The sequence below is a fragment of the Balaenoptera borealis genome (assembly GCF_965194805.1).
Source record: "Balaenoptera borealis genome assembly, chromosome: 2".
Lineage (NCBI taxonomy): Eukaryota > Metazoa > Chordata > Mammalia > Artiodactyla > Balaenopteridae > Balaenoptera > Balaenoptera borealis.
Window position 1 is genome coordinate 177680361 of NC_138867.1, and position 24686 is coordinate 177705046.

The window sequence follows — 24686 nt, forward strand, 5'->3', positions numbered from 1 at the left end:
TCAGCCGGAATGCAGGGTCCCTTACCCTGCGGCACTTGGCTGGGCCACCCCCAGGGCCACATGACAGGCCTGGCCCTGCAACCCCACTGAGGCCCCTGCCACCGGCTCTGCCCAGCCTGCTGAAGACGGCACCGCCGGGCCCAGGACGCTCCTCCTGCCCTGTGGCACCTGCAGCCAGCACCCCTCCCGGGGCAGTGACCAGCACGGCCACAGCGGAGCCGGGGCAGCGCCCCAAGAGCTGCCGCAAGGCCGCACACATGCCTACGACCCCCTGACATCTGTGTCCTCAGAAAAGCTGGACACACAGGGGCCTCCAGAAGACAAGGTGACTGTGAGCAGTGACCCCGAGGCCCCGGGAATCCAGCGACACGCCCTGCTGCTTCATGCTGGTCTTCCCGGAGGACGGTGCCCCCTTTGCACAGCACAAGGCCCTGACCCAGAAGGGCTTGGCCTGGCCTGAATTTGGGCCCCGGGGGAGCAGGCGCGCCATGAGCAACCCCCCACCCAGGATGATGACTAAAGGGGCCACCCTGGCCAGTCCAGAATTCTGGCCCAAGGCCAGGCAAGCCCTCTCAGAGCCGCATGTGGCCAGCTGGGGCCTGGACGTGCCCCACAAGGCCACTTCGGTGACCTGAGGTGGCTCTGGGAGCCACAGGCCACCTCCACTGAGGGGGTGGCAGGGGCAGGTGGGCCGACCGCACCCCCATACACATAAGGAGGCAGGGCTGGCCTGATGTCAGAGCCCCGCAGCCACCTGGGCCCCGCAAGGCAGAGCAGAGGGCGCTGCTGGGCGGGCTGGACCCAACAGGCTGCACCCTTGCTTTTGCCAAAGTCAGTTACTGCCTTGCAGGATGCCCAAAACTCAGGAAATACGACCCCAGCCAGAGTCCAAATGAGCTCCCCGCCCCCCGAGCCCTTCCCTATGAAAGCCTCCCTCTCAGGGGAAGGGACAGCCTTTGTCTCAGTTTCCCCCTTTGCTGGTTGAAGGTGAATAGTTTCACGTGTTACGTGCTAGACTGGCCCATTCTTGCAGCACCCAGGGGTCTCTGCAGGACGCCCCTGGGGCCCCCAGAGGCAGAGGGGCCGCCAGCTGGACGAAGCTGAGGTTCCCGCATGCCTCCTGGGGGGCCACACGCACAACAGCCTCCCGGGCTCAGCCAAACACCAGGGTCAAGACCATCAGATACTTTACAGTGACTCAGCATGTGCCCAGTGGGCCAGTATGGGGCTGAGGAGAGTGATAGCTGGGGGGCCAGTGGCATCAGTTCACGACAGTCTGTGCAAGGCGTCCCAGCAGACCCATGGTCCCTCTGTCACCTACCTGGGCTGGCCGGGCTCCGGCGGCGGCACTTCCTTCCTTCCCTGCATCTTCCCTGCTTGTGCCTCTTCCACGCCTGTCGCCTGTGCCTCAGTCAGGAGAGCAGGCACCTGCAGCTCAGGCAGCCCAGGCCGCCCCCGTCGGGCGGGCGGGCTCAGCTTGCTCGCCTTGTGCTGCAGCTCCTCTTGCGCTCCAGCTTGTAGAAGGCATCCTCCACGCCCTGGGAAGAGGGGGCCGGCTCGTTGGGGGGACCACTGCCTTGGCCTCAGCTGGAACCCCAGCCCCTTGCTCACCCCACCCCGCAAACAGGGAGCTGTGCCCTGCCCATCTTGATCCCCAGGGCCACCCCGTTGGGAGGCTTGTCCTCAGCAACTCCCCCACGGCCTCCTGGGGGGTTGGGCCGATTGGGACCTACTTGCTGCTATGGGGGTACAGGGGACGGGGCCCCAGGGTCACCGCTCCAGCCTGGTCAGGGCAGCTCTCTCCGGGGACCTCCACATCCCCCAGGAGCTGTGTCGGCCCAGACCCGGACGCTGGCCTCCCTCGCTGTCCTGATGTCCGGGGAGACTTAACAGCGTGAGGGGCTGCTGGGCAACGGGGGTCTCAGAGGGTCCAAGAGGGTCCTGGAGCTGGAGCCAGAGCCAGAGCGGCTGCCGTGTGTCGAGGGAGGGGGGGCAGTGAGAGCTGCTCCTGGGCGGGGCGGGGAGTAGCTCCGGCTCACCTGGCACTTCTTGGCCGAAGTCTCCACGTAGGGGACGCCATAGCTGCGGGCCGGGTCCTGGGCCTGCCGACACTCCACGGTACTCGTGGCCAGGTCACACTAGTTCCCCAACAGCACCCTGGGCATGTCGTCCGATTCCTTCACCCACTCGATCTGCTCCCTGAAAGGGGGAAGGCGTGAGCCGGCCGGTGGGCTGCGGGCTCGGCTGCACCCGGGGCACACAGAGAGAGGATGGGAGGCCCCCGAGGGTTGCCGGGCAGCTCACCTGTACTGGCGGATGTCCTCAAAGGATCTGGCCCTTGAAGGACTTGGCGTCGTTGACGGCAAACAGAGGAAGCCCTCCCGGGTGCGCGTGTGCTGGGCCCGTGTGGCGCTGTACTCCTCCCGGCCCACCGCGTCCCGGATGCCCGACAGGCACGGCTCCCCGTCGATGGCCACTTGCTTCCGGTGGGAGTTCCTGGGGAGGACACTGCTCAGACAGCCGGCCCGCCAGGGAGGGACCCTCCCTCGCTCCTCTCGTGCCCCCCAGGACCAATGACAAGGAGACCCCTCCTGCAGAGCGGGTGGGAGACAAGCCCGTGTCAGGAGCTGGGCTGTGGACAGGAGCCGGGCCGGCTCACCTCTGTGGTGGGGTGGTACTCATCCACAAAGCGGCTCTGGATGAGCTGGATGGTCAGGGCACTCTTCCCCACGCCTCTGGCACCCACCGCCGTGAGCTTACACTCCGTCATCAGTCCTCAAGGGACCGCAGCCCAAGGCACTGCAGTGGTCTTCTGTCCCACCAGCCAAGGAAGCCTCACTCAGCATGGCCAAACCAGCAGGACACGCCCGCTGAGCTCCCTGGGCCAGCCTGCCCAGGCCCGGCCTGCCCTCTGTGCCCAGACACCCAGGTAACAGGGGCCCCAGCAAGAAGAGTGGCCCAGACGCTGACCTGTGATACCCCCAGCCCAGAGGTGGGTGGGGTCCGACCTCCAGCTGCACTTAATGACTGTGTGAGAGAAGCAGGGAGCCGGCCCCCCAACACAGGGCGGACAGCTGAGAGCATCTCCCAAGCAAGCACCTGAATTAGAAGCTGCTAGGTAGGCAAAAGGCCTGAACTGGAGGTGCCATGGGCTGAGGGTACCAGTGCCCCCACAAGAACAGGCCTTGCCACAGTGGAGGGCACAGCAGTGTGCCGGGACTGGCAAGTGGCAGCCGACAAGCAGCTCCAGCCACCCCCCACCTGGCATGCTGGTGCATTTGACAAGTATTCACAGAGCGCCTACTGCATGCCAGGTGCTGCTCCAGGCACAGGGTGACAGGCAGACAGAAGGAACCCCTGCCCTGGCAGGATGAGGCTCTGCTCCAAGGAAAAGATCTACGTAAAGGGAAAATAAAGGGAAACCCACGAGGCCCCAATGCCAGAAGAAGTTTGGAAAACATAAGGCAGGTGAGGAGGTGGGCAGGCGGGGGCCAGAGCTCCAGGAAGCAGAAGCTGATCACAGGAAAAGACTCAAAGGAGGTGTGGGAACAAAGGGACAAGTAAAAAAGGAAAAGGGCCTGGGGCCAACGCTCCTAGCTGGGGTGTCCCCATTTTGTGATGCTTAAAGAAAGGGGTCCCTTACAGGGTCAGTGGGCAGTGATTTTCTAAACTCCAGGTTCGCCTGGTGTGTGTGATGGCCATGCGGTGCCCGAGCTCTTCGCAGGGGTCCATGGGGCTCTGGCGGGTGGGAGACCTGCCTTGCCCCATGCTCACGGGCGGGCCTCCTCTCGGGGGCACCCAGCACACTTGTGGGGTCCCGGAAAACAGGGCCAGGGACACACAGCCAGAGGAGCTGGCCTGGGTGAGGCAGAGCGGAGCACCTCTGCCCGTGTCTCACCTGTGGCCCCGCGTGCCTGGCGAGGACAGTAGGCACCTCACCCAGCCCGGCTCCTGCAGCCCCTGAGGACATCTAGAGGCCAACTCCTGGACTGGTCTGGAAAACTGAAGTGATTCAAGCTACTTAAGAATGAAAAGAAAAACAGAGAACTGGAAAATGGTCCTGTTATAGCCAAACATCCTTTTGTTCTGAGAGAGAAGCGAACCCAGGCTCCCGGCTCTGTGGTCCTCCGTTTACTGAGCACTTCCCGGGGCGGCCCTGCAGGGCTGCAGGTGAGGCTGGGGAGCTGTGCTCCCTTCCCAGGGTCGGGCAGGAAGGGTGTGGAGTCAGAGCTGCAATCCTCCCCACTCAGCCCCACTGCACACCGCGAGGGCCTGCTAGGTACCAAGTGCTTTCTGCTGGTCTCTGATTTTGCTAACACCCCGAGCAGACTGTGCTCCTGTTTACAGAGAAGGAATCTGAGGTGTGGAGAGGGCGCTTCACCTATCCCAGGTCAGTCTCAAAGTTCTTAGTAGAGCTTGGGAGCTACCTAACAACTGTGATACCTCAGGCTGTGAAGCCCAGTGAAAAAAGGCTTATTTCAGTCTAATGCTCCTTACTAACTCTGGCAGTGCTAAACATAACATGGCATGCCGCTCTGCTCTCCCCAACTCCTAGACCAAGGAGGCTCTGAATTAGCGTCAGCTCACAATCAACAGGTGAGAGGGAGGCCCCCGATTTTGTGAAAACGCAGGAAGAGAACAGTGCAAATAATTTATTTCCGTCACTCGGCGTTTGAGGCTCACTCACACCAACTGCACAATCCCGGGCCAACAGTCTGTCAGGGCTCAGAGCCCGATCGGGACCCAGGCTGGTCTGGGTTTCATCTCGCGACTTCCGACGGCACCAGCGGGTCGGCCTGGCTCAGGGCGAGCTGGTCCTTCTTCTCCTTCTGCAAGACCTGCTCCTCCCACAGCGCCTGGTCCACCTGATCGTCGGTGAGCACCACGGGCTTGAACTTCTCGTCGAAGAGCCGCTCGTTGGCCTCCGAGTGCAGCTGGTGGGGCCCGACGACGCGCAGACGTGCCGGCAGGTGCAAAAACTCGTCGTCGTTGATGTCGCAATCGCGCATCCGAGCCCCCAGCACCCACCAGCGGCCCACGAAGCCCACATCCAGGATCCGGTCCGGGAAGTCGACCCAGCGGGGCTGCAGGTAGCGGCAGCGAGCCTGGTAGAGGCTGGCCTGGGCGTCGAAGGGCGCCTCGTACACCAGCGAGCAGAGGCCCAGGCTCACGTGACGCAGGCAGCCGCGACCCCGCAGCCAGAGCAGCCGTTGCACGAACGCCTCCGAGTCGCGGTTGCGCGTGGCGGGCGCCAGCAGCAGGAGGGTCCCCGACGCGTCGAGCAGCGCCTCCTCAAAGGCCGCCTCGCTCGGCGCGAGGGCGCAGCAAGCCGCCGCGCCACCCAGCAGCCCCACGTACACGGCCGCCCGCACGGGTCGGGCCCTCGCCGCCGCCGCCGCGTCCCCGCAGGCCTCAGCGTAGTCCCGGAGAAGCGCGCGGGCCCAGGCGCCTGAGAGGAGAGAGGCGCGATGAGGGCGGTCCGGCCGCTGCGGCCGCCCACCCCGCCGCCTCCCGCCGCTACTCACCCAACCGTGCCCACACGCCGGGCTTTGCGGCCGCAGCGTCACCAGTCTCTCCGCGGCTTCGGGGCCAAAATCTCTTCAGAACGGCCGCCGCCATTGTCTTCCGGCTTTGCGTCCGTACTCCGAAGAGAAACGCAAGGTAGGCGAAGCAGAAGGCCCGGGGAGTCTCTTCCGCGCAAGCGTCAACACTGCCGGAGGTGGCTTCCCATCGGAAGAGGGTAGAATACGGACCGACGCCGGATGTTGCTGTCAGATCGGAGTACGGTCGTCTGTGGCTGGCAGGCGGGTTGCGCAGGCGCAGAGAGCCCGGTCCCGCTGGTTGAGGTAGCCGCAGGTGAGGGGGCCGTGGGCGCACCTGTGGGGCGGGAGCGGCGAGTTCACGCCCCGGTGGGTGCTGTTAGCCGCCAGACCGGGCTCGGGGCTGAGGCTAGCCTCCAGGAGGGGCCCCGAGAGAGGTCGGGGGCGGGCCTGATTGGCCTCTGTCCTCAGAGCGGGATGCGGTGACGGCCCTGAGCGACCATGGCAGCGGCAGACGAGCTGGCCTTCCACGGTGAGTGCATCCGCGACCGGGCCCGACTCCTGCTCCCTCCGCTGGCCGGAACCTCCCATCCAGGTTCCAACTCATATCTAACCCGAACCCCAGTCAGCTGTGAACCCCGACCCAGGCATGAAACCCATCCCTAACTCGAATCCCGCTCCCGCCCTAAACTCAGGCCTCAAACCCGAGCCTCTACCTCAGTCCAGAATCAGCCCTCAGTTGCGGGCCTATGTTAGAAGGGAGGGGACACACCTCCTTCCCACTCACCAGAGTTGAGGAAGACGTGCCCTGAGTTGGGGGTGAACACCCAGGTGGTCACGGTTAGCGTTGGCCCCCAGATGAGCAGTGGGCAAAACCAAATTGTTTCGTTTGTTTTTGATACATTTATTTATTTATTTATTTTGGTTGCGTTGGGTCTTCGTTGCTGCGCGCAGGCTTTCTCTAGTTGCGGCGAGTGGGGGCTACTCTTCGCTGCGGTGCGCAGGCTTCTCATTGTGGTGGCTTCTCTTGTTGCAGAGCACGGGTTCTAGGCGCGTGGGCTTCAGTAGTTGTGGCTCGTGGGCTCAGTAGTTGTGGCGCACAGGCTTAGTGGCTCCGCGGCATGTGGGATCTCCCCGTACCAGGGATCGAACCCGTGTCCCCTGCATTGGCAGGCGGATTCTTAACCACTGCGCCACCGGGGAAGCCCCGAAACCAAATTGTCTTGACTCCCAAATACGCCTGTGTCCCATATGCCTTCTTGACAGAGTTCGAGGAAGCTACTAATCTGCTGGCCCAGACCCCAAATGAGGCCACCACCAGAGGTGATCAGCTGGTCCCCCAGCGGCACGTGGCTGTGGCCATGGACTCAGGTGGCAGCTACGGAGCTGAGGACGAGGTGGAGGAGAGTGACAAGACCGCGGTGAGTCCCATAAGTCCCCGTGCCCTGCCTCTTGTCCCTACCACCCACCCCTGCCACCCCCCCCAGCGCTGAAAGCCTGCATTCTGCAGCTCCTACAGGAGGAGAAGCAGCAGCCTGGTTTCTGGACCTTTGGCTACTATCAGAGCTTCTTTGACGTGGACACCGCACAGGTCAGGCCGGGAAAGCTGGTGGGATGGGATTTGGAGTCACGCTTGGGGTTCAGCCACTAGTCACCGAGCACTTCTTGTGCGCCAGGCCCTGGGCAAGTGCTGGCAATATGCACCTGGGAGAACAAGAGCTCCTACCCAGGCTGGTAGGTGTGACTATGTGCACTGCAGGGATGTGGCGTGACCGGGACTCTTGGGAACACGGGGGACACAGGTGATATGGTGGGTTAGGGAAGGGCCCACTGGAGGAGGTGAGGAATTTGCTGAGGCTTAGAGGAGAAGGTAGACCTAGCCAGGCAGAGTGGAGGGAAGCATAAGTATGTTCCAGGCACAGGGAACAGCATATGCGGAGGACCAAAGGTGAGAGAAGGCACACACTACTGCGGAGGCTACCTGTCACTCAGGCTGGAGAGTGAGGTGGGGGACTGGCGGAGAGAAGCCAGATCACCAAGGGCCTCACGAGCTATGTTAAGGAGTCTGGGTTTTATCCTAAGGGTGCTGGGGAGTCATGGAAGGGTTTAGAGCAGGAGAGGCTTGAGTAGCATGGAACATGGATCGGAGGCCCCAGGCCAAGGTGGGAGATGGTAATAAACCAGGGCTGCGGAGTAGGGAACACGTTGGGAGAGATGGGGGAAGGAGAGCGCCCAGGACTAGGACTTGTTGCCGACGGTTAATGGGGTGGGGGGAGAGAGCAAAAAGGGGAGTCCGGGGCAGCCAAGCTGGAGGAGGAGGAAGCAAAGAAGAAGATGGCAGGCCCTGAAGCGTCCTTCAGAGTGGTGGGACACTGGGGTATTGAGTGGGGGCTGCCCGGGGAAGGGGCGGGCTCCAGGCCATAGGAAGACAGGAGCCCCTTCTGGCAGAGTGTAGAGAGAGGAGGTGGGAGGTCAGCAGGGAAGGAGCCCCTAAGGAGCTTGACCCCTCCCCTCCTGGGTGGTGAAGAGCCCCAGGCGGGCTTCCATCCTAGGCCCCGGCCTTGTCCCCTAGGTCCTGGACCGGATCAAAGGCTCGCTGCTGCCCCGGCCTGGCCACAACTTTGTACGGCACCATCTGCGGAATCGGCCAGACCTGTATGGTGAGTAAGGTTGTGCATTCAGTTCATTCGATTATTCATTGAACAAACGTGGACTGAGTGCCAGGCCCCAGTATACAGCTGAGAACAAAGCAGAATCACTCATGGAGAGCGTGAAACTTACACTCTGTTCAGGGAGATAGAGCCAAATGAGGCTGCAGAGGGCGTTGTGGCTAGGAAGAGAAGCACAGGGTTTAGAGGATGGGAACTGCGATTTCGCACGGGTTGGTCAGGGAAGACCCCTCTGAGGAGGGTGAGAGAATGAGCCTGGTTGGTGTCAGGGCGGGGTGTGGGGAGACCCCGGGGAAGAACATTACAGAAGTGGGATGTGGTGGAAACAGGCCTGAACTGCAGGGCAGCACTGTCATTGGACTGGAGTGAGCTGCCAGGAGGCCACAGAGGTGACGGGACAGGTCACACAGGACTCCTATGCTGTGGTGAGACGGGATCTTAGTTAAGTGTCCTTAGGTGCTCTGGGCCCGGGGCGGGAGCGGGGTCGGGGGGAGGGCAGAAGCTGGGAGACCAGGGAGGAGGTGACTGCTGAGGTCCAGCACGGGATGATGGGCCTGGCCTGGGGTGGAGAGAGCCGGGCGTTGGATTCTGGCATACGTCAAAGATGAAGCCAACACGTCAGATGTGGGGTGGAAGGAGAGGCGATAAGGAGGCTCCGGAGTTTTTGGCTGGACTACCAGAAAGCGGGAGTTGCTATTTACTGATGCGGAAAGGCGGGCAGTGTGGTGGGGTGGAGTGGGAACGTTGAATAGGAGCCGCAGGTTCAGGGCAGAGGCCCAGACTTGAGACATTTGGGGGTTGTCGGCACAGAGGTGGCATAAGGCCCTGAGGTTGAACGAGATCACACAAGGGGTGAATGAACGCAGAGAAGAGGTTTGAAGACTGGGCCCCGGGCCGGCTCCCCGCTGTTAAAGAGCTCAGAGAGTCAAAAAGGTTGAGGAGTTGCCAGTGAGATGAGACAAAAGCAAAAACGTAAAGTCCTGGGAACCACATGGAGAGTGTTTCCAGAAGGAGGGCGTCAGCTATGTCAAAGGCCATCAAGAGGCCAAGAACGATGAGTGCTGGGCGCCAGCACTGGATTCAGCCGCCAGTTTGTCGCTGGTGTGACGCCGGGTCGATGAGTGGGGTCGATGGGGTGGAGGGGTGGAGGCAGCCCGGAGCCTGGGAAGAGGCTGGGACAAGATGGGACAAGTCACCTGTCCTGGGAGCTCCCACCCTGGGACCCTGACCGTGCCCCGCCCGCAGGCCCCTTCTGGATCTGTGCCACACTGGCCTTCGTCTTGGCTGTCACCGGCAACCTGACCCTGGTGCTGGCCCAGAGGAGGGATCCCTCCATCCACTACAGACCCCAGTTCCACAAAGGTAAGCGAAGTGGGCAAGGCCTGGTACCTGGCGGGGGGGCGGGGGGGGGGCGGTGCCGTGGCCCGGGGGCGATTACCTGCCTTGCCCGCAGTGACCGTGGCCGGCACCGCCATCTACTGCTACGCGTGGCTCGTGCCGCTGGCGCTGTGGGGCTTCCTGCAGTGGCGCAAGGGTGTCCGGGAGCGCATGGGGCCTTACACCTTCCTGGAGACGGTGTGCGTCTATGGCTACTCCCTCTTTGTCTTCATCCCCACTGTGGTGAGTGGGGCTCAGGGACGGGTGGGCCCCGGGCGCCACGGGGACAACCTGGTAGCCAGCTGCCTGTGTCGTGCCCAGGTCCTGTGGCTCATCCCTGTCCCCTGGCTGCAGTGGCTCTCCGGGGCCCTGGCCCTGGCCCTGTCAGCCGCGGGCCTGGTGTTCACCCTGTGGCCCGTCGTCCGTGAGGACAGCCGGCTGGCGGCTGTGCTGCTGCTGTCCGTGGTGGTGCTGCTGCACGCCCTCCTGGCCACGGGCTGTAAGGTACCCGGCTGCGGGGGTCACAGGCTGGGCCTGGGGTCGGGCGTTGGCTTGCTGCCTCTGACGCTGACCCAGGGCTCTCTCGGTTCAGTTTTACTTCTTCCAGCCGCTGCCTCCGGAGCCCGCGGCTCCTCCCCACCAGGCCACATCTCAGCCCCCAACCATACTACTGTCACCGCCCCCGCCAAGGTCCGCAGCAGCCTAGGAAGGCTGGAGCCCGCAGGTGAGGAACTGTTTCCGGCTGTGGCTGAGGGGGTCTCCGGCCCCCATCCCAAGGTTAGAAGTCATGGGGCCACTCCTAGGAGTTTCTCTCTTTCAGGCCCAACATAAGGGGGTGCCTCTGCCTGCCCTGCCCCCCAGACGGTGACTGAAGGCTCCCCTGAGACCTCGAGATGATTTTGCTACTTTCCAGACTTTTCTTACAAAGCAAACACTTTTATTTTCTATGCAAAGGTGATTCAGAGAATTTATATAAAGGCGGGAGAGGGGCAGAGCAGGGAGCTTCCAGGGCAGCCATCGCCCCACAGGCCACCGGCCAGGATGGGCGGGCAGCGCAGGGGGCCACCCCAGCCTCGGCTGTGCCTGCTCTTCCTGGGGGACCCAGTTAGTGGGCCTTGGGCCTAGCCTGAGCTCCACCACATCCGAGTTTGGGGTGTTAGAAACTGGGAGCAGAAGTAGAAGAAAATTGCCTGTGCTGAAACGTACATTTCCTTCTTTATTGGTTTTTTTTTTTTTTTTTCTTTTCTTTTTTTCTTTTTTTGGAGAGGTCCCTGCAAGGCCCCTTCCCAGGCTGGGGAGGGACCAAAATGCCATCATAGTAGTAGGGACTGGAGCATCTACAAATACTGAAGGGGATACACAGGCCTAACGTTAGCTACAAGGAAAAAGGATGCCTTCCACGACAGACCCTTGAGGTTTCTGTGTCTGCTCAAGCGGCTGACAGTGACCCTTCCCTCCAGGCCCAGGGCCCACAGGGCCACCTGTTCTAGCTCTTGGTGTGGGTGTGGGACCTGCAGGGGCTCAGGGACAGGACAGCAGCAAGTGGCAGGGGCCGAGGACGGAGGGCCTTCCCGACAGCCGGGTGGGTTGTACATTCAAGTGTGAGGTGAACCCTTTGGTGGGAGGGGGCCGAGGGGCTCCAGAGGCCTGGCCCCGCCCCATCCCGAAGACTCGGCAGGGCTGCCCCTCGCCACCGAGCCTCTGAGTTGGGGAGAGGGGCTGCTGGCTCGGCCCGGCCGGCCTGATGTCTCGGAGGGTCTGTGGATTGACACTGGTTCTTTTCGTAAAAAAATAAACTTAAAAAAAGCAGCATGTCACGCCCATTGTGACCAAGGCCTGGTAGTTGAAGGGGAGGCCCCGCCTGGCCAGGACTGCCTTCCCACTGGAGGTAGGCAGGGGGCAGGCCTGAGGGGCCAGGGGATGGGGTTGGGGGGTGGGCGGCAGCTGCTCCCCTCCCTCCCTGCCAGGCCTGCAGCTGTCAGGCCCGGACACACCTGTTACAGAAGATTTCAAACCGAGGTCAGGGTGGAGAGGGCAGGAGCGGGTAACAGGGCTCCCACGACACGATCGTGTGTAAAATAGGGCAGCGACACGCGCTCAGGGCCAAGATGTGGGCGGGCAGCGGGCTGGGGGCGGCGGCAACATCGTGTAAAAAAGTGTTCAAGTTCCCGTAGCAAAGAGGGCTGTGAGCGGGTGTTTGGGCTTCTCCGGTACAAGGGTGAGAGCCACCCGGGTGGAGGGGGGGGTGGGCAGGGTCTTCATTTGGTTTCCTGGTGCTGTCAGTCCGTTCCACGCCAGAGGGGCCTAGCTCCCGTAGTGCATGGTGTTGGTTGGGATGGACATGGGCGAGGCCATCGAGATGGCGGGGCCGCCCATGGTGAACTGGCTGTTGACCGCGTAGTGGGCACTGGAGCTGCCGCCGCTGCTGCCCTGGGCGCCGGAGGACCCTGTGGGGCGGGGTGTGGGCACTGAGGGGCCAGCTCTGCCCCCTCGCCCGCCCAGACCCACGGCAGAGTCAGAGAGAGAGAGCGCAGGCGAGAGGGCAGGCGGGCGCCCGGCGGTGGGCACCCTCACACCCGCGGGACCCTGCTCCCCCCGCCCACCGTTACCTTGGACAATCCCCGTGCTCATTATGGAGCCCATCCGGGAGTGGGTGTGATTGACAATCCCCGTGTTGGCTGCGCAGCAAGAGGAAGGAAGGAAGGAAAGGAGATGGCGTCACCGCCCCCAGCCCGCCCGGCCCACGTGCCCGGCGTAGTGGGTGCTCACACTCGGATGTGGGGAGGGTGGGCGCGGTGCTGGCAGAGCGAGACAGAGAGGAACGGCGCGGGGGACCTCAGCCCCCAGGAAGAAGAAAAGGGGGTGAGGCCGAAGGCCTGAGCTCGCCCCCAGCGCCCCCCCCCCCCCCGCGCTCACCTAAAGGAATCAGGTTGTTATGGCCCACGCTGGAGCCGCCGGCGATAACACTGCTCAGGTCGTAGGCGGTCGGCATCCCTGTGCCGGGGAGGGAGATGTCAGGGGCGGGGGACAGTGTCCTGGGCAGGGAATCGAGGGGCCAGAACTGCCAGCGTTTACTCAGGAAGCACCGCAGGTGTGTCCAGGAAGTGACGCTGGCACCTGCCCCACCCACACGCGGGCCTGCTCACCAGCCACGGCCATCCCGCTGCTGAGGTTGTAGGTGCTGCCGGTGTTCCACATGTTCTCCGAGGGGGACGTGTAGTGGGAGCCAGGCGGCGGGGAGGGCGTCGTGCCTGTGTATCTGCGGCAGAGACGGACCGGTCGACAGGGCTGAGGGGCTGCAGGTGAGGAGGGGCACGCCCCCTCCCACCGCATGCAGGCCAAGGGCCCATCCTACCTGAAGAAGGGGTTTTTCAGATCCAGGAGGTTACTGGATTTGGAGCCTGTCTGGTCTACCTGGGCCACAATACTGATGTCGTAGCTCTGTCTGTAGAGAAGGCAGGAGGGGCCAGCCATGAGCCGGCTGCGTGGATGGACTGGACCCCTGCCTCCCCCAGCCCCGGCCAGCAGCTCGCACCTTTTGTTGGCAATAAGCAGACATGTCCCTGAGAGCGTGTCCCCGGCCTTGGCAAACAGTGGTGACTGGAACAGGCACCGGACCTGGTACCAGTGGGTCAGGGGCTCCGTCGGGGCCGTGGACAGCCACACGGTCATTCTGCCAAGCAGGAAGAGGCACGCGTTTGCCTGGGCTGCGGCCCCCACCTTGTGCACCCTGAGCTCCCCCCAGGCATCTGTGCCCCGCCACCCAGGGGTCCCCTGGGGCCCTGGAGCCGAGACAGCCTGGCTGTCCAGGAAGTTAACACATAGCCCCACAGCCATGGGGCACCCACTCACCCTGACATACATGCCAAGAGACACAGTCAGGTCCCGTGAAGAACAGTCACTCAGAACAGGGTAGACACCCACCCTGCCACAGCAGCCTACTGCGTGAAGGCCAGCGCCCACTGCCTTTGGAAGAAACAGTGGAACCCAGAGGAGTCGGGTCCTGCCCTCGCGGCCCCAGTTCATCATCTGAGCCAGCCAGGCCTGGGCTTCCCAACTGCAGGCAAGTCCCTGGGGCCAGGGGCAGGGGCCACCTGCTCTGCCCTGTTACACTCACATGGAGCCAATGAAAGCGACGTCAAACCAGAAAGCCAGACCATGAACCAGCCCGGAATGCAGCATGTGGAATTTGAATGGGATTTCTATCCTGAAAGGCAAAGGGCGGTGATTGCTGGGGAAGCTGAACAGGGGCTGCCAGGAGAGAAGAGGGGTATCCGGGTGTTGAGTCTCGAGGGCCCTGCCCGCCTGCCCTGGGAGGAGAATTCTGCCTGAGGGAGCCGGCTGCGGCCTTGACCTCTGGCAGGAGCCAGGCCCAGGAGGACAGGGCATGGGTGCCGGTACCTGTGCAAATCTCCTTCTTTGGCTTCTAAGAAGTTCACCGTGTACTTGACAGACTTGGCCATCAGGATCCGGATGTCAAATGTGTCCTGGGAGAGATCAGAGATGTGACCTGACTTCAGGCATGGGGTGAAGTCCTGAGTCTGGCTGCGGCCTCTAGGCCATTCAGCTAAAACCAGTTTGCCCTTCTCAGACATGCTGGGGGAGGAGGAATTGGTACAACACAATGGAGGGCAATTAGGTGACAGCTCGCAAAATGACAACCATTCATCTGCATTAAAGACTTGGCAGTTCCACTTCTGGGATTTTAACCTACAGATCTATGTGCACATGTACAAACTTACACATGGAGTTACAGATTGCCTATAGTAGCGACACGCTGGAAACCATCTAATGAAACGAGTGATGGCCCAACAATAAAAGATTATGTACATGAAAAAGAATGAAGAGGCTGTTTATGATGGGGAAAGATCTCCAAGATAAACTGTTAAACAAGTTCACACACACACACACAAAAAACAAGTTAGAGAACTGTGCACTGACGTCCACTCCCAGCCATGACGGAGATTTCTTATCAGACTAACACTCCTGCCAAGAACTATATGAACTGAATAAAAAACAAAGGAAAAAAAACCCCAGTTGTCTGAAATCACTGGAGAGCGACCACAGCAGCCACAGCTTTGGGGCCAAGATCCGAGAGAGAGAGAGAGAGAGAGAGATGCTTTTCGGCCTGTGCCTTTCCCCTTGGGATGGGGCCTTTCAGCAGCCTCCCTGGGTGGGGAAAGCAAAATGGGGACTCGGGATTACCAAGGCAGCTAGCACTCAAGGGGCCAAAATGCTAAAGAAAACGGAAATGTGGAAATTTGAGGTGGACATTCTGCACGTGATTTCACTTCGTGGCATTTGCCAATTCCTGAGCTACATGTGGGATGGGGGTAGGGAAATCAAGCAGAAAGCTGCTTCTATGAGATTAAAAAGCTAATGAAAGGTTCAGCACCATGTTGATGCTGGGAGGCTGGAACAAGGGGCCCTGTGAACCACCAGGCTCACCAAGACCATGAAGACTATGCCCTAAAGCAGCAGTTCTCAAAATGTGGTCCCTTCCAGAGCACCCTCAAGGTCAAAACTATTTTCACGATATAACACTGTTTTCTGCCCTTTTAATTTATTCACTCACCTGTGATACCACAACAGATTGAATGCACAAGCAGAATCCAGCTGTCTTCTGCTAAGCCAGCCATTAAAGAGATTTGCAAATTTAAAATGTCGCTAATTCTTGCTGGAAAGTTTTGCAAAATAGTTTTCTTTTTAAAAATGCTATTTATGTTAACATGTAATAGGTTATTATTGTTATCCTTAAATTAACTAATGTGTATTTTTAAATTTCTTGGGTTTAGTTTTTACTGTCAATAGATATTGACAGTACATCATTCAATACAATGCACACAAAATTTCTTTGGGATCCTACATTTTTGAGAATGTAAAAGGGTCCTGAGACGAAAATGTTTGAGAACTGCTGCCTTACAGGGAAGCCGGGCGATATACCAGTTAAGCAGAGTCTGAAAAGCAACCTCCAAATGTCTTAAATGCCTCATAGGACCAAGGTAATCTGTCATTATGGCTTCTTGCCTGAACAAAAACGAATCCTTGGAAAGAAAAACATCATCCAGAGCCTCTGTAATTTTTCATTCTAGCATTCAATGACCAGGCATACCAAGAGACAGAACCAAAGTACCAAAAACCAAGAGAAGAAAAAACAGAAATACAGTTACCACTTATCCAGATACTAAAAGTGATCAGAGACTTAGAATTAACATGTTTAAGGAAAAAAGGTGAACAAATTTCACAGAGAACTGAAATAATAAAAAATAAGCAAAATGAAACTCTAGAACTGAAATTTTAGAAAACCAAGGGGGGAGGAGGAGTTGGATGGGCAGTCAAAAGGAACTACAAACTTCTAGTTATAAGTAAGTACTAGGGATGGAATGTACACCATGATAAATATAATTAACTCTGCTGTACGTTATACATGCAAGTTGTTAGGATAGTAAATCCTAAAAGTTCTCATCACAAAAAAATTTTTTTTTCCAAAAACAAAAAAATTCAGATTAGACATAGTGATGAGAGGATTGGAACTAGGAGATGGATAAGAAGAAAACATGAAAATTATGCAATTGGGATAGAAAAGTATAAATATAGAAAAGAGTATAAGAATCATCCGAGAAATGGTGAAAAGGTCTAATGTATACATAATCAGAGTTCCAAAAGAAGAAAGAGAATGGGGCAGAGGTAGTGTTTAGAGATGCTGGGCTTCCCTGGTGGTGCAGTGGTTAACAGTCCTCCTGCCAACACAGGGGATGTGGGTTCAAGCCCTGATCCGGGAAGATCCCACATGCCGCGGAGCAACTAAGCCCGTGCACCACAACTACTGAGCCCGTGAGGCACAACTACTGAAACCCTGCGCACCTAGAGCCCGTGCTCTGCAACAAGAGAAGCCACCACGATGAGAAGCCCGCGCACCGCAACGAAGAGTAGCCCCCGCCCGCTGCAACTAGATAAAGCCCGAGCACAGCAATGAAGACCCAAAGCAGCCATAAATAAATAAATAAACTAAAAAAAAAAAAAAAAAAAAAGACTGTAAGGCAAGAAGTACTACTAGAGAGAAAAAAAGACACTTGTTATAGTGACAAAAGGATCAATCCAACAGGAAGATATAAAAATAATCCTAAACCTGTATGCACCTAATAACAGTAATGTCAAAAAAAATAAGGCAAAAACTATCAGAACTAAATGGAAAAATAAATCTACAATCAGTAATAGATAGGAAAAGCAGACCAAAAAAAACAGTACAGATAGAGAAGACTTGACCAACATGATTAACAAATGTGACCAAATTGATATTAATATAACAATGTACACAACAAGTGACTGGTATACATTTTTCTCAAGTACAGAGGGAACATAAACCAAGAGAGACCACATACTGGGCATAAAGCAGCTCTCAACAAATTTCAAAGGACCAAAATCATACAGTGTATATCCTCTGAACACAGACAAACTAAGACAGAACAATATATTGATTATGCTATACTTTGAAAGGAAAAAAGGTTAAATATATGTATATTTGTATAGGCACATTTAGAGATAAGACTTCTAGAAGAATACACAACAAAGACTGTTTGCCTATAGGAAAAAGAACTGTGTGGCTGGAGATGGAAGTAGGGAGGCTTTCCACTTTTATACTTCTTTGATTTTTGAACCATGGGTCTATGCATCAGTTCAAAAATCTCAATAATTAAAATTAATCAAATAAAAGCAGTTCACCAAGGATCAATTCATCTAATGACAGTAAACACGTTACTGCATGCTTACTATGCACTAAGCACTCTACATGCATTGCTACTTAATTCCCAACATCCCTGTGTGAGAGCTCCGTGCAGGGGCAGAAGCTCAGAGAGCAACGGTGGCCTGCCTAGTGCTGCACAGCTTGCATAAGGCCTTACAGGAAAGCCAATGCCCCTCTCCTGTCACCCCAGAGGAGGGCCATGCCCCGTGCTACTGTGGTAGTGAGTGCCCTGGGTGCCCCCACTCACCACCACAGGCTGCCGGAAATACTCGTCCACCGCAGCACCTCGGAGAGCTGACAGGTCCACTCCATGGAAGGATGGCTGGTACCTGCAGAAAGCCCCCACCCCCCATGGCAAGGTCACCAGCAGCAGGACACAGTTGGGGCAGCCTGCCTTCTCTCCCAGCTGGCCCTCATCCAGCCCAAGTCTTTTAGGTCCTACTGAGGATAAGGAATAAGAGAAAGGTGGGGCCATCCCTGAGAAGGCAGGACACCCAGGGGCACACTCACCAGAAGTTGGCCTTGGTGAACTGCTCCATGTAGAGCTGTTCATCCGTGAAGGGTGCGAGGTGGACATCACCAATGGTGGGGAACATGTTTCCTGGGAGTGGGGGCAGGGAGCGGTGCTGGCGTCAGGGTGGGACATCCAGCAGGACCTGGCAGAGCCTCCAAAGGGCCCCAGGACCCCAGCTCTGGGCCTTCCCAGCCTCTCACTCATCATTCACTCATTCATGCACTCATGCAATGAAGAGATACTGAGCACCTACTCTGCCAGCGGCCACTGAACACTTGACATGCACCTCCTCACTAAACCTGTACAGCTAGCCAGGGAGGAAGGAGGGCCTGGCCTCAAGTCCCATTACAAGGGCTGGGAGACAGGAAAGCACCTGCCAGAGCCTCAGGGGTAAGTAAGCAGTGCCTGGGGTGTGGCCAGGCCTCCAAGGGCCCTGCTCCATCAGCCAGACAGTGTCTCTCGGATAGGCGTGCAGCAGGGAAAGCAAAGGAAAGTGCTGTGGACAGAGCACGGGTGAGCCCCAGGCTATGGCATCACGGGCCCCAGCTGAATCCCCACCACAGGACCGCCCAGGCTCTGGCAGGCAGGGTGGACCACTTGCATGGCCTGAAATGGGAGGGGGACTCAAGGAACAGACAGATGAGTCAGAGCCAGTGGCAAGGAGAGCCAGGGCTCAGGAGGCCCCACCTACTTCGAGAGTCTAGGGCCCCCAGTCACCTGGCCTCCAGATGTGGACCTCCCTCCCTCCTCTTATTGCAGGGGAGAGTCCCTGAGGTGCTGGGAATCTGCCTTCTCAAGCCTTCCTTCAGCTGCAGCCACTGGTGTGGGGAAGGGAGGGGCTCACTGGCCCAGAGGCCATAAGCCAGGCCCCCTGCCCAGGAGGAGCCCATCAGCCCCCCGGAGCAACATGGAAAAGTGCCCCCTGCCCTGAAGGCACCTAAAACTGTGCAGCTGCGGGGAGGGTTCCCTTAATCCCCCGAAAGAGCTTCCTGAGATGGAATGAAGCCGCACTCATGCAGGCTGAAGGGGAAGAGGTTAGCCCCAGGCCCGATCCTGGACAGGCTGCTTGACCAGTGGGGTGAGTGTGCAGCTGCCCACCGGAGCCTGACTCCTGTCTGTCCTTCCGTCCCATAAGGAGGAGCCCACACCCTGCTGGGGCTGCTGCTCACCACCCCCCCCGACTCCCACCGCCCCCCCGACCCCACTGCCCAGCTAGCTTGGCCCATCAACAGGGCAGAGCATGAGAGCAGGTCTAGGACAAGCCTTGGGGCAGCCTGGCTTCCCACACACCTGGGTCGCAGGACAGAGCTGTGGGGAAGGGCAGCCACCTCCTACCTCCCACCTCCCAGAGTGGAGCCTGAGGCAGGCCCTTCCCCACAGACCAACTCCTCCCCTGCCCTCCACGGGGCCCGCAAGTGCACGGGCCTCCCGTGCTCTGCCCTGGCGGGGGTCGTCTTGTACCACACACACACACACACACACACACACACAGCCCCTTTCCTGTACAGAAATACTGAGAACGTGCCCAGAACTGAGCAGAGAAACGGACACGTCGGCAGATGTTCAGGGCCCCGCACAGACCAGACCACCAGTGACACAGATGGGCAGGTGTCAACAGTGACCCAATGACCCCAGAGCACAGACAGGCAGGTAGTGACACAGACAGGAGACCACAGACATCAGCTGCCCCCCAGTGCACAAGAACCCCCATCCCACTCACACACACACACACCCCACCCCATGGTGATGAGCGCAGGAGCCCGTCAGGCTGAGGGCAAGGTCTACAGCGCTAGGAATGAAGACGACAGGGCAGTTCCTCGGGGAAGGTGCCGGCCACAGAACATGTCCTGCTCCGACCACAGCCCAGCCAGACACTGTCCCCCATGGGCCATGAGATGCCAGAGGCAGCCCAGTGGCTCTCCGCAGGCCTGAGGGGAGCCCCTCCGTACCCTAACCGAGCAGGCCGGGCAAGTGGACACGTGGCCTCGTTTGGGGCCCAGCCAGCTGAGGTCAGGTCCGGGTAGGGAGCGGGGGTGAAGGCCCAGATGCCCTCTGTACCCCAGGCCGCCAGCTCAGGCCAGTGGGGAGCTGAACCACACCCGTGCTGACTAAGCGGCACCCAGGGGCTCTCTGAAGGGGCCCCCGGGGGCGCACCCCTGGCCTCAGGCCCAGGGAACGCCCACCCAGGCAGTGGCCCGCGCGGCAGGGACACTCACCCCCAGGCCTCAGGTACTTCTTGGCGTGGAGGTAGCTCTCGAGCATGCGCTCATTGAAGAGCATGTAGCCCATGGGCTCCGAGATGATGATGTCCACCTGCTCGGGGAGCGAGACCTCCTCCACCTTCCCGGGGATGACCACGATGCGGTCCGTGAGGTTGTTACTTTTCACCAAGACCTGAGGGCGGGCGAGCCACAGGGGTCACGGGGGTCCTTGCGGGGGAGGGCCTCCGTCCACACTCAGCTACCAGATTCCCCTCTGCCTCCCTGTCGGGTCGCCCCTCCTGCAGCTCCGCAGCCTCCTGATGTCACCTTGGGGACGAGGACAAGTAGGCCTTGCCACAGCCGCCAAAGCTAAACCTGGACACACCTTCCGACCCAGCGATTCCAGTGCTAGGAATCTGCCCTACAGACGTAACCTCACATGGAGAGGGGACACGTGTACAGGGGATTCGGTGCAGCGTTTGTGCTCCAGACTGAGAAGCAGCCTCAGTGTCAGTTACAGCCTGTGTCTCAACACACAGTGGTCCGTCCAGGCAAAGGGATGCTCTGCAACCACTAGAAAGAGTGAGGAAGCTCTTGACATGATGACGCAGACATATCCCAGATGTATCGTAGAGAGAGCAGAGCCAGGTGCAACACGGTGGCGTGTACATTCGTGTGGGAGCTGGCGGGTGGAGGAGCCCATGGGGGCTCATGGAGTGGCTCTGGGGAGCTTCCACATCCGTCTTTCTCCCTCCAGTGGGGAGGGATCTAGGTGGTTGGGAGCCAGAGGTGGGGGAGGGAAGCATCCTCACTGTTTACCTTTGTAGCTTTTAGGTTTTAAACTTTGTGATGAGGGCTTCAGTGCCAAAAAAGCATCAACTGACAAAATGAAATCCTGTCGTCATCCACCTCTCAAGTGGGGCTCAGAGAGGTGGGCGGCTTGCCCCGCGCCGAGATCCCACCCTGGTCTGTGTGACTGCACAGTCCAGACCCTGAAGCACCAGGCCATCAAGCCCCTGAAGACCCCAAATCACCCCTGAACCCATTGGGCCACCACCCGTCATGGAAGGGAGACTACCTCAGGCCCAGCAAGCCCCTCCCCCTGAAACCACTCAGTTTCGGGAACAAGAGACCAAAGTAGAGAATGACATTCCCAGGCTCCCCTGGACCCAGGGGTCAGGTCTCCTGGGGGCTCCCAGCAGGGCTGGCTTCCCCAGGCTGGAGCAGGCACAGAGCTGGGGCACGGAGACAGGTTGGGCCCCCGAGGGCCACTGACCTCGGCGTGCTGGGCCATGGTGCTGGCTTCCACCGCGTAGATCTTCCTCGCTCCAGCCTGGGCGGCGAAAAACGACAGGATCCCAGAGCCGCAGCCGACGTCAAGAACAATCTGAGGGAGGAGGGGGCAGTGAGGACAAATTAGTGGTAAAGTGACGTGATCGTAAAGATGTGTGTGTCACGAGACGCTCCCTCCCCGCAGACCCACCCACGGAGCACGCTCTCTGCCCTGTGGCCTGCTTCCCCTCTACACGGCCAGCTGCCCACGAGGGTGCTTTCTGAGAGCCATAGGAGGCTGCAGTTTGGATCCAAAGGTGGTAGAGTGGGACTTCTGAGGACAGCTAGGATGTTAAGACCAGTACACACTCTCAGACCCGATTCAAGAAGGAATGGTGTGCGCGGTCTATGCAGCACATGGGAATGAGTGCTCACTAGGTAAGGACACCTCTGAGCCCCACAGCAGAACCACTGAGACGCAGGGCTGACTGGTCAGGGCCACGCGGCCAGCAGGAGGAGGGCGGCCTCCCACCCCAGGCCCCACAGGGCAACCCCGCAACCTGGGAAGAGCCCCGGGGAAAGCTCCCACTCGGGTGCCCTCTCCAGGGCTGCTGGGCCCCAGAGCACAGGCTCTGGGAGGAGTCCCGGCTAGTGTGTGGTAGACTGTCCCACACTCTGGATTCGTCTGACTGCTTCCGCGCACAAGCGGAATCAGGATAAACGTTTCTGGTGCACGGGTGCTAAAGGAGACCTGCTCTGGGCACGGCGGTGGGGCACAGGGCGAGCGCCCAGCAGGGGCGCTGGTGCTGTCGGGTGGGAGGGCCTCAGGTGCCTCTCAGAGCTCTAGATGAACTAGGAAATGGATCTGCATCCTGGGAGAGCTGGAAGAGGCTTTGCTGAAGGGACACGGGCTTCCCGGGCCCCAAGCACTGCCCCAACGCTGCCCACGCCAGCCGTCAGGGCATAGGGATGGCCGCTGTGTCGAGGATGACTCCTTCCCAGCCTGTGGGGCTCAGGCCCTGGGACCGGGAGGCTCAGTCACCTGAGGGGATTCTCAGCAATGCTGGGGGAGGGCATCACCAAGGCGCCAGATGAAATAGATCCACGTGGATCATGTGGACAGTCCCCTAGATATGTCGAGAAAACCACAAGCTTTCATGTGGTTAAAAAGGAAAAACAAACTCTAGGCCATGGGAAGAGAACAGAATAAAATTTCACCTCCGAATATATATACTCTGGTCTCTTTTTAATCACAAGTATATAGTTGATCCTCGAACAACGCGGGAGTCAGGGACGCCGCCAACCCCACCACCCGGTAGAAAATCCGAGTATAACCATACAGTTGGCCCGCCATATCTACGGGTCTGCAGCCGTAGATTCAGCCAACTGTGGATCGTGTAGCACAGTTGCTCATATCTATCGAAACCAGTCTGCATGTAAGTAGACCAGTGCAGTTCAAACCCATGCTGTTCAAGGGTCAACTGCTCACTACTTGGTAACAGCAAAAAGATTTTAAAAGGAACTAGGGAAGTGACTAGATTACACTACATCCACGTAACTTAACAGGACATGCCAAGACACAACATTAAGTGGGGGAAAAGTATTTTGCAGGAAGCGAATGTAGAATACAGTCCTATTTTGTATATCTGTATTTTTAAAAGATTATAACCCTAAACTATATATGCTGGTATATGCATGGGGAAAATCTTGGAAGAAGAGAGCTTTACTGTTGGCAGTGGTCATTCTGGAGGGAAATGACAGAGGCCTTTCATGCCCATCTGATACACACTGGGCTTCTACAAAAAGTAGATTTTGCTTTTGCAATCTGAAAAAATTAAAGATAAAATCAATGAACAAAGGGGGGAAAAAAAAAAAAAAAAGAGGCTACTGAGCCAGTGAGGCGGGCACGGAGCCTGAGGGAGAGGGCGGAAGGCAGCAGGGTGGATGCAGCCGGCCCCGCTCACCTTGTCCTTGAAGTCCGTGTGGTTCTGCAGGATCGCGCGCTGGTAAGTGCCTGTCCGCACGTAGTCCTGCATCATGTTCTGCTGCTGGGACAGGTAGCCATAAAACTGGAACAGAGACATGCCAATGGCACAGGGCACGCAGCAGACAGATGGCCGAGGCCCTGGCCGACCCTGTGGCAGAGAAGGGTCCACTTCGGGCAGAGATCTCCCTGGGGAGGCCGCACCCCCTCTGCTGGCCTGGACTCCCCGGCTACCTGCTCCAGTAGAGGGAGCTGGAAGCTAGAGGCAGCCCCCAGGGAGGACACCACCACCGTCACCGTGGCCAAAGGACACAGTTGGTTGATACCTGGTCCTGGAAGCAACCCAGGAGAACTGAGGATATGCCACACGCAGGATTCTGGGATCAAGGGCCACCTGCCCCATCTTAGGGGCCCCAAAGAAGTGGAGGAGTGGATCAAACAGAACCCTAGAACTCAGAGCGCCAGGCAGGTGAGGTGCTGTGGGGTCTCTTTGTAAGACAACAGGCGATCGGGAGGCAGCGTGGCACCTGGGCAGGGGCACAGGCTTTGGCATCAGGCAGACCTGGCTTCCCATCTTGGCTCTGTTGCATAATAGCTGTGTGACTTGGAGCAAGTCACTTAACCTCTCTGAGCCTCAGTTTTCTCATCTGTAAAATGGGGACAACAATAGTACTTACCTCCTAGAGTTGTTGGGAGGGTTCAAGTGCTTCCGTACGTGTCAAAGCGCTGGGGCCAGTGGCTGGCATGCCCTACGTGTTCAGGACACTGTAACTATGCTATCATTACTCAAAATGCCTGTGGACCTGAGCTTCACCTGCACTCAAATCCTTCCAGCAACCCTCATAGGCAGGCACTGGCATCTCTGTTTCACAGATGAGGAAACTGAGGCCCAGCGAGCGGAGGAAACCTGCCCAAGGTTACTCAGCGAGTAAGGGGCAGAGCCAGGACATGAACCCGGGTGGGCCTGCCCTGTGCCGCGCGGCCTCTGGGGGCCACCGGGGGCAGCAGCCTGGCCCAGGCAGTATGTACCCACCTGGAAATACTGCACAGCAGAGGACTCCTCCGTGCGCTCACTGAACACCGACCGCTCCAGGGTGTGGCCCCGGCAGGTTTTCAGGATGTTATAGAAGGAACAGAAATCTGGAAGGGGGAAGCCAGGTCATGTGTGGCCGGCTCAGGGGTGGCGGGCTCTGTCTAGGCGTGCACCCCGACTTTTCTACCTTGAGCATGAGTGATCTGAAACCCCCACACACACATACACATACACACAAATGTTGAAGAGTAAGGAAAAGAAGAAGGGCAGCCAAGCCTGCCTCTTGGTGACTGGCACGGGAGAAGGCAGGTGTCAGGGGCAAGTGTGCTCCACGCGGCTGGCGCTGCTTCGC

The 24686-nt window shown here is 58.6% G+C and overlaps 4 protein-coding genes across 11 annotated transcripts in view; 1 reads left to right on the forward strand and 3 right to left on the reverse strand.

The window, feature by feature from the left end:
- The window catches only part of LOC309623367 (GTPase HRas-like), a 37059-nt gene extending 32543 nt beyond the window's left edge, over positions 1-4516 (reverse strand). Inside the window, exons 1-4 of the mRNA XM_082380257.1 lie at positions 3644-4516; positions 2305-2496; positions 2040-2199; positions 1322-1538 (exon numbers count right to left, since the gene is read on the reverse strand). Of these exons, the coding sequence (XP_082236383.1) occupies positions 2139-2199; positions 2305-2496; positions 3644-3768 (378 nt within the window). The 5' untranslated portion in view covers positions 3769-4516 and the 3' untranslated portion in view covers positions 1322-1538; positions 2040-2138. The remainder of the gene's footprint in view (positions 1-1321; positions 1539-2039; positions 2200-2304; positions 2497-3643) is intronic.
- A 121-nt stretch (positions 4517-4637) lies between these two features.
- On the reverse strand, positions 4638-5749 carry TIMM29 (translocase of inner mitochondrial membrane 29). The gene is made up of 2 exons (XM_082380256.1): positions 5526-5749; positions 4638-5449 (listed from the first exon to the last, which is right to left on the reverse strand). The coding sequence occupies exons 1-2, from the start codon at positions 5617-5619 to the stop codon at positions 4761-4763; spliced, it is 783 nt and encodes a 260-aa protein (XP_082236382.1). The 5' UTR covers positions 5620-5749; the 3' UTR covers positions 4638-4760.
- Positions 5725-11395, forward strand: YIPF2 (Yip1 domain family member 2). Of its 4 annotated transcripts, none has more exons than XM_082380237.1 (10): positions 5725-5856; positions 6012-6072; positions 6807-6961; positions 7051-7131; positions 8113-8200; positions 9455-9571; positions 9663-9829; positions 9908-10090; positions 10179-10310; positions 10390-11395. In XM_082380237.1, the coding sequence occupies exons 2-9, from the start codon at positions 6042-6044 to the stop codon at positions 10290-10292; spliced, it is 936 nt and encodes a 311-aa protein (XP_082236363.1). In that variant the 5' UTR covers positions 5725-5856; positions 6012-6041; the 3' UTR covers positions 10293-10310; positions 10390-11395. The 4 variants fall into 4 exon arrangements, with proteins under 4 accessions (XP_082236363.1, XP_082236362.1, XP_082236365.1 ...); XM_082380236.1 differs by having other exon boundaries at positions 10407-11395; XM_082380238.1 differs by having other exon boundaries at positions 5847-6072; positions 9941-10090; positions 10407-11395.
- CARM1 (coactivator associated arginine methyltransferase 1) overlaps positions 10790-24686 on the reverse strand; it is a 40326-nt gene continuing 26429 nt past the window's right edge. For 2 of the 5 annotated variants that reach the window (XM_082380221.1, XM_082380223.1), the window contains 14 exons: positions 24335-24441; positions 23282-23386; positions 21322-21432; positions 20061-20238; positions 17841-17931; positions 17578-17659; positions 13988-14073; positions 13704-13793; positions 13122-13259; positions 12942-13031; positions 12733-12845; positions 12503-12580; positions 12196-12264; positions 10790-12033 (listed from right to left, as the gene is read on the reverse strand). In XM_082380221.1, the coding sequence (XP_082236347.1) occupies positions 11891-12033; positions 12196-12264; positions 12503-12580; positions 12733-12845; positions 12942-13031; positions 13122-13259; positions 13704-13793; positions 13988-14073; positions 17578-17659; positions 17841-17931; positions 20061-20238; positions 21322-21432; positions 23282-23386; positions 24335-24441 (1481 nt within the window). In that variant the 3' untranslated portion in view covers positions 10790-11890. Of the gene's footprint in view, positions 12034-12195; positions 12265-12502; positions 12581-12732; positions 12846-12941; positions 13032-13121; positions 13260-13703; positions 13794-13987; positions 14074-17577; positions 17660-17840; positions 17932-20060; positions 20239-21321; positions 21433-23281; positions 23387-23828; positions 23949-24334; positions 24442-24686 lie in introns of those variants that run through there. The other 3 variants (XM_082380224.1, XM_082380222.1, XM_082380220.1) reach the window with 3 other exon arrangements.